General features: G+C 40.3%; 1 protein-coding gene across 1 annotated transcript in view; it reads right to left on the bottom strand.

Annotated features, from left to right (window-relative positions):
* Positions 1–1,250: 1,250 nt before the first annotated feature.
* The window catches only part of suds3 (SDS3 homolog, SIN3A corepressor complex component), a 72,449-nt gene continuing 57,358 nt past the window's right edge, over positions 1,251–16,341 (bottom strand). The window contains exons 11-12 of the mRNA XM_059988309.1: positions 3,814–3,898; positions 1,251–1,914 (exon numbers count right to left, since the gene is read on the bottom strand). Of these exons, the coding sequence (XP_059844292.1) occupies positions 1,816–1,914; positions 3,814–3,898 (184 nt within the window). The 3' untranslated portion in view covers positions 1,251–1,815. The remainder of the gene's footprint in view (positions 1,915–3,813; positions 3,899–16,341) is intronic.

Genomic DNA, 16,341 nt, shown 5'->3' with positions numbered 1-16,341 from the left:
TTGTTGTTCATTGCTTAAAATAAATAAAATAATTGCCAATAAGAACTTTGATCTCTGCTGGGTTTCATAGTTTTCACTTTCATTCAGCTGCACTGTCACAACATATGCAGCAGACCTCCAGCAGGTAATAAAGAATTTTCTCACCAGAGTTTTCGCACACCGCCCATATGCACATTTGCTAAATTACACTTTAAAAAGTCAAGCTTCCAAATATCACTCCACCTCTTCCCACTTGTAAATTTTCCAGTAACATTTACACAAGTAACACATAAATATTTCTCGGAGCTGCACATTCCTGACCTCATGAGCTTTCGGTGTTGCAGCTTCTACTGTTTCATTAAGCCATCTGCTTTAAATGAAATAGCAGTTCTTTTCCCCTTCACACTCTTTGCTTCTTTGGAATTCAACACAGTGAATCAATAATTTCTTCAATAAAAGCAGTATAAATAAGACAGTTCTAAAATCTGCAAACAAATCATTGTGAACTCCATGCTGTCAACACCTTCTACATCAGAAACCGGAAAAGGAAATGTAATTGTGTACAATCATGAAATATAATTAACAAGCCAAGAAGGTAGAGGGTGACAACCTTCTGTGCACAGTATAGATTACTTCGTGCACGAGTAGAAGAAGATCTGTGCGCACACATGCATGCACACTTGAGAGGAAACATTAGTACAGAAGAACATGTTTTCATGTGCACATACTCAGTTTGAGTGTAACTTGCTTCAGGTTTTAATTGTGCAGCAATATCACCAGGTAGACTTTGAAATCCATGATTCAAAAGAAGAAAACAAAACAGAGTTTATAGCAGCCTTCTTGAAGAAGGAACAGGTCTTCAACTACAAGTCATAAATACCTGTTCCAAAAGCAATTCAAAATTTTGCCACACAATTGAGGAAGTTGGCATCATCCAACACTTATAAAAATCATTACAGTTACTGATACCAGGGATAATTACAAAAGAAACACCTTTTGGATTTAATCCTATTTCACAAATACTGTTCCCTCCAAAGCAAAAAACTTCAAATATTTCCAAAGGTTTTCCGAGAGTCAGGCCAAATTACTTTGAATCAGCCATGAATATTTTTAAGATGCAGTTTTAAAAGCACAGCTCTAACCTGCCAATCAAGCTGCTAACAAAAAAAAACTACTTGGTTCAATTCTATTCCAATGCCATGTGTGGCAAAACTCTATTTAAGAGTGTCATAAATAGCGATCATAATGTATGATAAATCATAATCACAGGCTACCAACATTTTCAATTTTATTTAAGGATACAGCATACTATAAACCATGAATTTGAGTTGATTGTTCAAAGAAACAAGGTTATTTGACATACTTATAAAAACAAACAAATGCATGTTTGGCCTGCTCCTTAGAGTGACAATGATAAAGCATTTAATACAAAATAAACAGCATGTACAAAACAGAGTCCTCTCAAAAAAAGAGTGATGGGGTTCAGGAAAAAATGTTCAGATTGTCCGGCACTGAAGCAAACAGGTCTTCACTCTATTGTCTGGAATAAATTAAACAATCCACAATTTGGCAGGTTCCAGCCATAAAGAGTAGTCACCTCCATCTTGCAAATATGATGAAAGCAAAGTGAAATCCGTGAAAAGGTGAATGTTATTCTTAAAAATATGTACAATCATCAAAACTGAGATGGCGTTGGAAAGTGTCTTCAAATAGTGTGTTCTTCAGTCTGTCAATAACTTGTTTGTTTTAATACAGATTTCCATATAAAAGTCATGAAAAGTTGACCTCTGAGCATTGGGAGTTAAGAAGATGTGCGCCTCCAACTTGCTAAGAGTTCTAGGCAGCAGATCGCCTCCGTATAATGAAGACTCCTCTGTGCAGCTGTCCTAGATATATACGCATCTTTGTGCTATCACTTGTCTTCCTTACCCATATCTGTAAGAAACAAAAATGGGTGGACTTTAAATCTGCAACATTTAAATTGATACATATTAACTATTTACAGAAACCCCAAATATCTGGAATGTAAAGCTTCAAATTAGGTAATTATTAGTACACACATTTTTCCCTACAGGTCCCTGGAAGAAGTGTATAGATAATAACAATTATTAACCGGCATTTTGTTCAGATACAGAAGAAGTTTCTCTTCACTCATAACTATTTTTGTGCTTTCAAGGGATGTTAAATTTTCATCAATATCTGGGATTGTGTGACAGATGAGACAGTCCAGAATGCCAGATGCTGCTTGTTTTAGGGTATAATGTAATCACTGATTGCAAATGCCACAATTTGATCACACAGGTACCAGCTGAACACAGATCTTGCAAAATCCAATGTGTTCAATGAAATTAAATGTGCAGGAGGCAATGGCCAATACTCTCCCCAGCCTTTGGTACAAACAAGCAGCAATAGACTTCTCTTTTTATTCCATCCCACAGAGTAATTGCCTATTGTTTAGAATTAAATCAACTGCTGCTGAAAGCTCAAAATTCACCATTGCCTTACAGTGGCCAGCACCAGGGTAGAACTATGGAATATTATACACCCAATAAGCATTTTTTCTCAAATCAGTCTGCTTTAAATCTGTAATCAATCTGATTTTTGCTGAGAGATGATAGTGGATGAGTAGCAAGTGGAACTCTCTGCCTCATTTTCGAATACTGCCATTACATTGTTGTCTGGACTCACCTGAGATAATGAGGTGATAAAAGTTCTCTTCTAAATGGCCGCAATGCTCAATTCCAAAATTATTTGTGTGTTCTATTTTGTTTTGCATCTCCCCACACATAATTCAAGAATTCTAAAAATTCTTAACAAGGACTGGCACATTAAAGTAAAATGGACACCAAGTTGTCCACAACTTCATTTCACTGGTAAGCTCAGGAGCAGCAGATTTTGGCAATTACATTAAATAACATACTACTGCTCAAAAACTACTTTGAAATGTACTTAACCCATCTCAGAATGTGTTTGTCTTCAATATAATCAGCAATGATGTCATTACAATGTTTTGTTATGCAAAACAGGAATTCAGTAAAACCCGTTATGCTGGATACCAGAAGTTTTAAGATATGTTTCTGAACAACTAAACAGTGCTGAAATTAAACTGTGACTGCATGCAAGTCTTAAGTCAGATACATTATATAAGAAATGAACAAAGAAATAATTTTTGCTTTTTAAATGATATTCTAAGCTGCTTCCAAGTTCCTTATTATTAAATGTTGAAAAAAGGCACAATTTTAAATAACACAAAACGAACTTGGATTATACATAAGACCAGAAAAAAATTGACTGATAATAATTATAATTTTAAAAGAAGATTTTGATACTTGGATTTTGTTACAAAGGAAATTCTTAATGCTGTGGGCACCACGATAGCACAGCAGTTAGCGCAACGCTATCACAGCTCGGGGTGTCAGAGTTCAGAGTGCAGTCCCAGCGTCTCCGGAATTCATGGGTTTTCTCAAGGTACTCCGCTTCTCCTCCCACAGTCTAAAAACATACCGGGTAGGTTAACTAGCTATTGTGAAGTGTTCTGTGATTTGGTTAGGGTTAAATCAGGGTTCTCAAGGGCTGCTGGATGGCACAACTCAAAGGGATAGAAGGACCTATTCTGTGCTGTATCTCTCTAAAAAAATGTTAATAAACCTTGATATTAAAACTGCCTAAGTGCAGAAGTTTAGTAATCTAGCATCTTGCCCGTCAACCATTTTACCCTATACCAGGTTAAGCTTTAAGTAGAAGAAACCAAAATTAATTTATCAATCAGGAAGCTTGTGCATCAATGCACACTGGTGAAAAGAAGAAATAGTACCTCAGAATAAGAAAAAGTACCTCATTTGTTCCAACTGAGCTAATTACACAGCCAATCTTCGTATTCTCCTTAGATTCCAGATAGATAGCCTGACTTTTATGATACCTAAAAGGAAAAAAAAATCTAATATTTGTAACAATATCTTAAATTATTGTTTTTAATTCAAGCTTTAAATTTCAAGCCTCACCTTCAGGCCTGAGTTCTGTAACCAGACCAGCACTGCAAACTAGTACTGAGCAAGTGCTGACAGAATCCACTTATAATACAGAATTGGAAAGTGTACTAAAGTTTAAACTTAGTTATTAAATAACCCTAAACAATATTTTTTACACTCACTCACCTAATCTACACACATAAACAGTAAATACTACACATGAAAATACAAACCGAAATACAAACTAGAATGGTAAACCCCTTTTATTCCTTTCTTTCTTAAATTTGATCAAAATGATGAATTTATGGTTTTAAACACAAGCTCTACTACTAAGAACAGTAAAACAGTAAATAATCCAGTACAAGCTAGGTCAGGGGTCGGCAACCCGTGGCTCCGGAGCCGCATGCGGCTTTCATCTCTGTGTTGCAGCTCCCCGTGGTTTGTTAGTTTTTGAAATGTAATTCGAAATTTGAAGATTATGGTGATCTTGTACAATCTAAATGAAACATTGTGGCGACCCCATTTCCTGGCACATCCGAACCGGCTCACAATTAGCCACCGTTCCAGCTAAGGGAGATAGCCTACAAGGGTTTGTGAGTACATGTCTTTTGGAACATCCGCGCCCACGGGGGGCGGGTTGAGGGAGGCTTTAAAGCAAGGCTGTTTAGTTCGAATAAAGTTATCTTTGACTGCAGTGTCGTTATTTTAGCACTGCGTGTAGCACACCGCTACGTGTTTTTAATCGCTATTAATATACGTCACCACTGCCAATGCCTGACACCTGCCAGTGCGCGATTTCTTTTAATTTTTCGATCCAAGGTAGGCTAACTATGGAGTAACCTTTAACCCAACGTCTTTTTTTCGGAGTTCAAAATGTTTTTGTTGCATGCAGAAATGTAATTTTGTTTTCTCTGCAGGAGTTCATCAATTTCATAAATGCAACACATTATAGTTTGTTTATACATAGCATAAAGGCAAAAAAAAGTTGTATGCAGTGTTATTTCATTTTAAAATGTCAAACGGGTTTTGTGGCTCCCAGTGTTTTCTTTTCTGTGGGAAATGGGTCCATATGGTTCTTTCAGTGGTAAAGGTTGCCGATCCCTGAGCTAGGTGATAAGTGAAGCCAGGGGGGTGGGGAAGCAGCGGTGAAGTAAAAGCTGGAAGATGGTAGTTGGAAGAGGGGAAGAGGTAAAGGGCTGAAGAAGTTATCTGATAGAAAAGGATGATGGACCTTGGGAGAAAGAAAAGGAGGAAGGACAGCTGAGGAGGGCGGTACACAGGTGAGGAGAAGAGGTAAGAGATATTGGGGGATTAAAGAGGAGGTAAGGGGAGGGGAAAAAGTTACTGAAAGTTAGAGAGATCAATATTCATTCTGTCAGGTTGGAGGAGCAATAGGAGGCCATGTCAGAATAGGAATGGGGATTGGAATTAAAATGGTTGACTGTGGGAGGTCCTGCTTTTTGTGAATGGAGCCAAGTACTTGACAAAGCAATCCACTAATCTATGCGAATCTCACCAATGTAGAGGAGGGTCGCATCAGGAGTGCTGGACTCACAAATGCACAGGAGGCCACTTTGTGAGTAGCAGAATATCAACACCTTTGGGACTCTGGTGTAACAAGACCAACGAATTTTCCATACAGCTGGATGTTACTCTTACCGATTTTCAAACACAGTTTTATATCACCTTATTTTACATGATACACAGTGAACAGTACAAGTTTTCCAGTGATTAGTGAATTTAAATGGAGTGTGTAATGTACAAGCACTTCAGACATTGGCTCCAATTACAAATGTCTTCATTCCCTACCCACTGTACCAGACCCCAACCCCAGCTCTGGCCACATACCCTCAAAATGTCATAATGAATGAACACCAAATTATTTATAAGACATAGCCTGAACTTTTGCATTCAGTCATAGGTATCAACCTTTAGGAAGGATGTATCAGCATTGAAGAAAGCACTAAATTGATACAAGAATCCAAGTGGTTAAATTTCAAGGATAAATTTTAAAGTCTAGATTGAATTTCCTTGAGTTGGTGTAATGGAAGCACTTAAATTGATATAATGGGTACAAAGAAACTATTTCCTCTCATGCAGAATTTGTTAGCATGCTTGCAACTTGATTTTTATTTTAACAAAAAGAAAATGCTGTGTCAACTGATATATAACAAAGCCTGGTAATTATTTTCATTTGGTGAGGTTAGTAAAGAAGTCAGATGAAAAATTGGTTAAGAAAGAGTTGTGTACCCAGAGCTATGATCCATCAGAAAGAGCTTGAGGTTCTGAATGGCCCTCAGCTCCTATATTTTACAACTAACCACAAGCAGAGAAAATCCTTACCAAATGACAGCATTTGAATTTCCAGCTTCTCAAGGAAAATCATCTTCCTGGATGAACAGTATCTCTAAATTACCAACTGACTAGCTGTATCACAAAACATAATTCTGGTAACTCAACAAGTCTAAAACAGTAGAGGTTTAATTCTTGTTATGTTAATCATATTGCATCAGTGCCTGCTTTTTATTGTATTAACAACTACATAGTTACTCGTTCAATTGGCTTTGTTGACTTCAGCTATTGCATTGATTGGGAACTGATTAGAAAGGTTGATTTGTCTGCCAAGAAGTGAGATGCTGGAAACCTGAAAAAAAATGGAAAGTGCTAGAAAAACTCAGGTCACTCAGCCTAAGTGGAGATATAAATAAAGTTAACATTTCTAGCTAATGACTGTTCATAAGAATTTATGGCAAGTTTAATACTAGTAACTATTATTAACTTTTCATGGACCTCAATTATCAGCAATGCGCCTACAGAAGGTCTTAAACCTGAGATATTTGGATTCTCGCTCCACATATGATGTTTGACCTGCTGAGCATTTCCATCCTTTTGTCATTTGAACTATCGTCATCCACCATTTCTGAGGTATATATAATCGCACATTTTGACATACTAGCTTTCACATTCATTGCTCAAGAAAAAAATTAAAAGGCCACATAAAAAAAACATAAATAGCCCTCAGGGAGGAAGATAAGCCACTCCTATTGCTAAGTGCTTACATATCTAAGCATTTTATGAGCAATTACTCAATAACTACAACTTGATGTAATCTGGAAGTTTGAGGGAGTAGTCATAAAAAAGGTCAGCAAAGGAAGTCAGTAAAGAAAGGGTGATATTCATCATGTAAACAGGTTTTGCCTAAACATGGACACACATTTGTTAAATTGAATCAACACTTTTACATATTATAACATAAACCAATTTATTCCAAACCAGATTGAGAAACAATGAAAGCAAGCTTGAACCTTAAAATGTTATTTGCTTCAAATAGAGAAAACAGAGAAACACATTAAAAATGTATAGCTTTCTGATGCCCCCAACTGGGTAAAGATAGGATTTACTTCTTAAAGAGATAATCAAACCAACAACCAAAAAAAGATCCCAAACAAAAAGTTTCTGAACAGATGTGCATGTGGAATCTTAGCTCACTTACAAGCTAAAATTGTTAATTAAATCTAATTCATACATAAACTATTATTCTAGAACATTTCAAGGTTCAGTTTTGATTGTGATGACAGCATTAGGATACATGTCACAAGGATTTTAGACTGATAGATACTACATCTAAGTGAACAATTGGATCTCATGCAAAGGAGCTCTCTCTGTGATTGGAATTTAAGACAAATTTATCACTTTGAAATGACCCATTTACTAATGCTTTGAGAAGTAACTCTTGATAGACTCTAACTTCAAACAGCTCAAATATGGAATCTGATAAAAGTTTTGTTTATAGAAATGAATTAGCTACGTTCCAAAGAATAAAATACAAGAGCAATGACAGGGAAAGAGGATCAGTATTAACACATGCGCTCTACGATATCCAAGTGTAGCTCCTCTCACCATTTCACTAAAGTAATGATCAATTCAAATGAGAAATGGGCTCAAAGGTTTGTGGCCTAATCTTGTTTTATGCTTTTAAATGTAGAGATGGAACATGACCTCAACTTCCAGAACTGTAATGCAGACGAGCCCTGAAGATAAACTAATTAATTAGTGTTTTGAAATGTATTGGTATGCCTTCACAATCCATTTTGGTAGGTGGACATAATGTTACGAAACAATGAAACAGTGGTTTCAGGATACTTTCATTTCGGGGGAAATGAGGAAAAGAAAACAATCATACAACAAGATACAACATTGTGTGTTGGAAAAACTCAGATCCCTCAGTGCTGTGTGGTGAAACAAATAAAGTTTACCAAAGCAACGAAAACCTGGACTGCAGTCATCAACTTGTACCCCACCTAATGTGTCCCTAGTGCCTATACTTAAGCTACCTTCAGCTTTGACAACTATAAAAGTTGCATGTAATTTTTCATCACTTGAAATTTATGATATCCAGAGGAATTTAAATTGAAGTTAAAAATAACATATAAATAAGATTTAAAGCATATTACCTTATTGTTCCTAATTTCTTGCCCAAAGCTCCCAATGAAATATAGTTCTGCCTTCTGTGTGAAGTCCAACCATGTAAAGCCAGCAACTGAGTTCAGCTGATGGAACCCATAAAACACAAGACCAAGATTATACGTTTTATCCAACGTATAATCCTCTGTAACCTCCGCCACCTCCTACGTGATCCCACAACCAGCCACATCATCCCCTACCCCCCCCCCACTCTCGGCTTTCCACAGGGATCGCTCCTTACGCGACTCCCTTGTCCATTCATCCCCCCCCATCCCTCCCCACCGACCTCCCTCCGGGCACTCATCCCTGCCAACAGAAGAAGTGCTACACCTGCCCCCACACTTCTTCCCTCACCACCATCCCAGGCCCCCGACAGTCCTTTCAGGTGAGGCACCACTTCACCTGCGAGTCAACTGGGATGATATACTGTATCCGGTGCTCCCGATGTGGCCAGTTATACATTGGGGAGACCGCCGCACACTGGGAGACCATTTCGCTGAACACCGGCGCTCAGTCCTCCAGCAGTGGCGGGATCTCCCTGAGGCCACACACTTCAGTTCCACAGACCACTCCCACTCCGACATGTCTGTCCATGGCCTTCCCTACCGTCAAGATGAGGAGGCGCGCAGGTCGATGGAGCAATACCTTATCTCCCACCTGGGTAGCCTCCTACCTGCCGGCATGAACTTCCAACTCACAGATGTCCGTTGATACCCCTGCCTCCACCTTACCCCTATCCCTATTATTTCAGTCTGGTTCTCTTGCTCTCTCTTTTATCCCCCTTCACTATAATCTCACCCCAACCCTACCTTTCTTTCTCTTTTATTTCCCATAATTCTCCATCTTCCCCCTAGCCCATTTCCCTCTAACCTATCACTTCCCAGCTCTCTACTTTATCCCTCCCCCCACTTCTTATCCCACTTTGACCTTACCATGTTACTTCACTCCTGATGAAGGTTTTCGGCCCGAAACGTCACTACCTCCTCCCATAGATGCTGTCTGGCCTGCTGAGTTCTGCCAGCATTTTGCGTTTTTATTTATTTCCAGCATCTGCAGATTCACTCGTGTTACTGTTACGAACCCCATAACTGGGTATCTTACCAGCAAAGATAGGAGTATCCGTTGAAGTCTGATGATAATATTTTTAACAGTATTTACTAGTAAAAATACACAAAAATATCAATGTAAATATATACAGATAATATACGTCATCAATACTAAACCTAAAAGTGCAGGTATAATAATAATCAATAAGAAATAAGCTCTATCGTTGTCTAGGGGATAATGAATTGTCTGATGGAAATATAAAGTTCAGTTCAGTTCATACAGGCTGCAGTTGTTGTTGTTCACTGTGTTGCAATTGTTGGGGGGAGAGAGAGAGAGAGAGAGAGAAACTTGCCGACTTTCCTTTTACGATCTTGATCCGTATCTGTCCTTTAGCTAGACCATTCCATGGAGGACTCGTCACCCAGGCAAGGGTGGACACACACACGAGCCCCCATCGGTCTCGTAGCGTCTCTCCTGGTGCATCTGAGGGGTGTTCCCCAGACCCTACTTTTATCCCCACTCACGGGGTCTCAGATGTCAATCAGGTTGGTATGATGCAATCCCTCAACCAGACCACTCTGGTTGCCCCCTGAGGGGTTTCAATGAATAGAACAGTACTCAATACACAATTCCTTCTCCAAGAAACAATAGCAGTAATCTCTCTCTTTGTCAATAGGAGACATTCCACCTTTGTATATCCCTGCGTTGTTTCTCTCTCATTACTGACATGCTGTTTATCTCTCTCATTTCCTGGGTATCAGACCTGAAATAATAGCGATTTTGCAATTCTCAAAAAAAAGGGGGGGGGACATTGGCGATTCTGTACTCTTCTGCCCATCAGAGCCGCTCCTCATTCGTAACACCCCCATCCTTCTAAGAATTTTTACCACAGGGAAAAATTAAGTACTACAGAGTCTTACAGAATTTCAGAATCTAACATAATACAAAAGAGTTTATTTTAAACTACAGAGTAATACAGTTATACATTCAACTTAGCATCTAAACATTTAGCAATTACATTGTCACTTCCCTTAATATCTTAATATCTTGTACCTTAATAAACTCCGGTAGCATCAGATTCCAATTTAATAACCACCTATTTTTATTCTTTTTCTTCAGCAAAACAAAACTAAAGGGTTGTGATCTTAAGTATATAATACAAAATCTGAACCAATACATGTGTGATTACTCTGTAATTCATTACAATAGTTTATGCAAATATTAATCTTTATTTTACTTTTAAACTTAACAGTCAATCTTTCATGGTGTTGCCTTTATTATTTACATGCTTTGTCGAAATCCCTCAAAACCAGATTCTGGTATTTAAAGTGGCATTTTTCAACCTTCCCCACTTTTCCAGTTAACTCTCACGTGGTTAGCTTGTTCACCAGTGTGGAATAGGCTTTTGCATACTCCTCTCATAGGAGTTATTTTATCAACAATGTTTTCCAAACTTAGCCCATCTTCTGAACTTCCACTCAATTCTTTATTTTTAAGCAAGTCGTTAGTTTTATCTTCAGGACCCTTCATTCTATTAGTTTTCAGGTTAACATCTGCAAGCGATCCCTCTTTGTCCAAACAACATTTCAAATTCTGCCTCTTCACAGCACACCCTTGAATAACATTAGCGAGTGGGGCACCTTTACATTCCAAATCAAACTGTAATTGATTTGCAGGTACCTTGTTAACAAGCCATTGTTCCTTCAGCCTGGTTACTGCTTCTGACACCAATCCAGACTTTAAATTTTCTTCATTCAATTTAGGAACTACACTTTTCCCTTCTCCTTCAATAATAATATCCACATCACCACCTTTTATCTCCTCACTAACTTTGAACACACCTTCGAACATAAACAACTGGGAATTCTCACTTCCCACTAGTACCAAGGTTAACCCTTTCTTCACTGAACCAAGTCCATCTGACCCACAAGGACTGTATTCCTTTTTAACTGAATCAGATACCTCAGACTTTTCCTGAGTTTTATTACTAGGTTCAGTACAACATGCATCCACATCTTGAACACACTCAAACTCAAACTTCCAGGCTTTCAATACCCGTCCCCTTTTCAAATTCTAAGTTCCCCTGATCCTCCCAGTTACTCTCTGGGTAACTCCCTTCTGGAGTAAACTCAACCCTGCGGGCTGAAACAACTTCATCTGCTAACCCAGCAGACTCCTTCAAAGTAACAGCATCCTTTTCATCTAGGACTGCCCTTATATCATTATCGGGAACACATTTAAATTCTTCAACTTCTTCAAACAGTTCTGTCAAGCCAGACAGATCATCCATGTCCAACCCTGGACCTTCTAACAGCCTTATCTGTTTCTCATTTTTACTCCGTGCCTCTATAAATTTCCTCCTGGCTAAGGGTAGGTCTACCTCCTCTCCTTTACTCTCTTTCACCTCCCTATTTTCCGTTTCACCACCCTCCAACCCCTCTTGGTCCAGGGTCGGTAAGAACGTCTCAGCCAAATCAACACAGGACATTTAAACTGGTCTCTTTCTCAGCTGCCTTTCTCGACATGCTGCGATAGATCTTGGAATCTAGGGGCGGGTCCTCAACACTTACAGGCTGGCTCATCAGCTTCACTGCTGAACATACGTCACCATCTGCTAAATCGTTACCAAGAAGGACGTCCACGCCTTCTCTCGGGAATTCTGATCGCACCCCTATTTCAACTGGTCCAGATACCAGATCACAATTTATAATGATCCTATGCAAAGGTACAGTTTCTGTCCCTTTTCCTATCCCTCTCAAAACTACCTTTCCCGTCTCAGGACCAAAATCTAGTACCTTACCAAGAATCAATGACTGCTCAGCTCCAGTATCTCTCCAGATCTGCACTGGAACTGGTGTTTCTCCCTCTTTCACAGACACGGTCCCTTCTGAAATAAATTTCTCACGCCCCTCTTGTATTTTATCTACCTGGGGCTTTCTCGTCGATTTGCTGATCGACACAATACACCCTATAGACTGCTGCGTTCCCTTTTCCTGTCTCCTTCCTCGGAGCAAAGCACTTAGATGCAATATGACCCATCTTTCCACAATTAAAACAGGTCAAGCCAGGAACCCTCCTACTAGCCTGCCTTTCTTCCTCCTTACTTTTACCACTAGCTCCCAGCTGAATTTCTGCCTCAGCCGGCGGGCTTTCTCTACCATTCCTACGGTCTTTCTGGTAACTCTTAGTCGAGGAAAACTTTGTCTTATGGGTTAGGGCATATTCATCTGCGAACCCGGCAAATTCTGATATGGACTTACTCGGCTTCTCGTTCAAATACATCTGGATATCATCCGAAACACAACCTTTAAATTCCTCAATCAGAATTAACTCCCTGAAACACCGAAAATCCTCTTCCACCCTTTCTGTCGCACACCAACAATCCAAAAGCACACACTTCTCATAGGCAATCTCTGCATACGTCTGATTCCACACTTTCTTTAAATCTCTGAACTTTTGTCTATAGGCCTCAGGTACCAATTCATAGGCCCAAAGAATGGCCTGTTTTACTTCCTCGTAATTCTCATACTCCTCCTCCTCCACAGACAACGCCGCATATGCCCATTGTGCCTTCCCTTTTAACACACTTTGTAACAACACCACCCACTGATCTCTGGGCCACTTCTGATTCACTGCCATCTTTTCAAAATGCAAGAAATAACTATCAACATCCGCTTCTTCGAACGGAGGTATTAACCTAATCTCCATACTAACATTAAACCTCTCCTCTCAGTCTGCCCCTTGAGCTCTTCTCACTTGCCTTAACTTCTCCATGTCCAGCTCATGCTGCCTCTGTTTCCCCTTCTCACTTTCAGCTCTTTCATGCTCCCTCTGCTTTTCAGCTCTTTCCTTCTCCTTTTCAGCTACTTCCAGCTATTTTAACCCACGTTCATGCTCCCTCTTCTTCTCTTCCGCGTCTAGCCTCAATTTTTCCAACTCTAACTGAACCGTCCCACTAGCTGGTACCTTTTCAGGGGTAGGTTCCACTACCTCAGCCGAAAACACCTCCTTATTAACATAACATTGAGCTATGGCCCTCTGTATCTCCCACTTTTTCATTGACGACTTCACCTCTGTGAGTTTTAATCTTTTCGCAATATTTACCAAGTCCGACTTTGTGGCAACCTCTAGCGCCTCCGGAGTCGGGTTTTTTGTAAATTCGTCTACGTCCATCTTTGCTGGTTTCCCGTCTGGTTACCTGCGCAACCAGATCCAAGTCCGGACTTAAAAGCCCGATTTACTGGCCCTCCAATTTGGTATCAAATCTCGAGACGAGGCCCCAAGTTGTTACGAACCCCATAACTGGGTATCTTACCAGCAAAGATACGAGTATCCATTGAAGTCTGATGATACTATTTTTAACAGTATTTATTAGTAAAAGTACACAAAAATAATATCAGATATACAGATAATATATGTCATCAATACTAAACCTAAAAGTGCGGGTATAATAATAATCAATAAGAAATAGCTCTATCGTTGTCTAGGGTATAATGAATTGTCCGATGGAAATATAAAGTTTAGTTCATACAGGTTGCAGTCGGTGTTATTCACTGTGTTGCAATTGTGGGGGAGGGAGAGGAAGAGAGAGAGAGAGGAAGAGAGAGAGAGAGGAAGAGAGGAAGAGAGGGAGAGAGAGAGAGAGAGAGAGAGAGAGAGAGAGAGGGAGAGGGGGAGAGGGGGAGAGGGGGAGAGGGGGAGAGGGGGAGAGAGGGAGAGAGGGAGAGAGGGAGAGAGGGAGAGAGGGAGAGAGGGAGAGAGGGAGAGAGGGAGAGAGGGAGAGAGGGAGAGAGGGAGAGAGGGAGAGAGGGAGAGAGGGAGAGAGGGAGAGAGGGAGAGAGGGAGAGAGGGAGAGAGGGAGAGAGGGAGAGAGGGAGAGAGGGAGAGAGGGAGAGAGGGAGAGAGGGAGAGAGGGAGAGAGGGAGAGAGGGAGAGAGGGAGAGAGGGAGAGAGGGAGAGAGGGAGAGAGGGAGAGAGGGAGAGAGAGAGAGAGAGAGAGAGAGAGAGAGAGAAACTTGCCGACTTTCCTTTTACGATCTTGATCCGTATTCGTCCTTTAGCTAGACCATTCCATGGAGGACTCGTCACCCAGTCAAGGGTGGACACACACACAAGCCCCCACTGGTCTCGTAGCGTCTCTCCTGGTGCGTCTGAGGGGTGTTCCCCAGACCCTACTTTTATCCCCACTCACGGGGTCTCAGATGTCAATCAGGTTGGTATGATGCAATCCCTCAACCAGACCACTCTGGTTGCCCCCCGAGGGGTTTCAATGAATAGAACAGTACTCAATACACAATTCCTTCTCCAAGAGACAATAGCAGTAATCTCTCTCTTTGTCAATAGGAGACATTCCACCTTTGTATATCCCTGCGTTGTCTCTCTGTCATTACTGACATGCTGTGTATCTCTCTCATTTCCTGGGTATCAAACCTGAAATAATAGCGATTTTGCGATTCTCAAAAAAAAAGGGGGGGGGGCATTGGCGATTCTGTACCCTTCTGCCCATCAGGGTTGCTCCCCATTCGTAACATTACCAAGATTATCCACTGGGTGCCCCTCAATGCCACTCAACATTCACCATATCATGAAAGATCCAATCTTGGCCTCAATAGAATGTTAACCTTCTCCCCCTCTGTCATATCTCATAATTAAAATGCATGCCACCCTCTACCGTTAAAAAATGAAATTACTCCACCTCCATAATCTCTGGGGTAGAGAAGCCCAAAAAGATTCAAAAGCTTCAGTGAGCATTTCAAATGAATGGCCCTTATTGTGAAATCATGGCCCCAATTTACGACCTTAACCAAGTGAAAGTAACCTTTCAGCATCCATCCTATCAAATTGCTTCAGAAGCTATGGTTTGGTCAGATCACCTCTCACAAGTATAAACAAAACTACTGAACCTTTCTTTGTACACCAACCCCTTCATCCCAGGTATCAACCTTGGTGAACTTCTGCTTAATTGCCCCTATTACAAGCATATCCTTCTTTAGAGAGCAAATCTGATGGCAGTTCTCATGAGTCAACAAGCAGAGAAAACTGATAGATTCAGCCACTCAAATATTTCAGCAAGTTCTGTATTGTGACTGTACCAGCACAGAAATCCACCTTTTACTACAAATGAAATAGCTAAACAATGTATTAAGAACCAGTGAGTTTGACTTCAGAAACTCATTTCTTTACTGAGGATTGCAGGGTCATACCTTAACTCTACCTTTGCTTATTTTAAACTCCCTATTTAATTAGTAAATTCATAGAAACAAGTAAATGCTTCCCTAAACCGATTTTCTTCACATTTTGACAAAAACATTTTCAGGCATTTTTCTTTCATGAAGTTCCAGAAAGGAGAACTTGAGCCTTTAAATTACTATAGCTAATACTCGCAGCCTATGTACACATCAACAATACTTGTAAGGAAAACAAGCAAGATAATCAGGTCACTATTCTGAGAATTTTAACTATGGACAGCAGCAAGAGATGTACAAGATGAAGATTAAGGGATGTCAGTGAGTTAGACCAGCGCGAAGAGTTTAAAAGGAATGAGTTTTTTCTTCAACAGTTTGATCGAGGGATAACTGCGCAGGTGCATGGACATCACTGAGCTACACCAGCACGAAGGATTTAAAAGGAGACAGTTTTTACAGCGGGTGACAGAGTAGAGGTAGACAGAGTAGGAGGGCTTTGGCTCAATGGGGTTTAGGTGATAACAGGTTAGGCCAGGCAGGTTACCTCTGAAGAATAGAAACAGGAAGTATGTTTGTGAGGCCGGTGTTCTGTTCTGGGTGTCAGCCAGACTCCAAGCCTCTCAGATGGCTACATCTTCGCCAGGTGCGTCAAGCTGCAGCTCCTTAGGGGCAATGTTACAGAACTGGAGCTGCTGCTC

This window comes from Hypanus sabinus, chromosome 13, assembly GCF_030144855.1.
Source record: "Hypanus sabinus isolate sHypSab1 chromosome 13, sHypSab1.hap1, whole genome shotgun sequence".
NCBI lineage: Eukaryota > Metazoa > Chordata > Chondrichthyes > Myliobatiformes > Dasyatidae > Hypanus > Hypanus sabinus.
The sequence above is the reverse complement of the archived record's forward strand: the minus strand, read 5'-3'. Positions and strand labels throughout refer to the sequence as shown.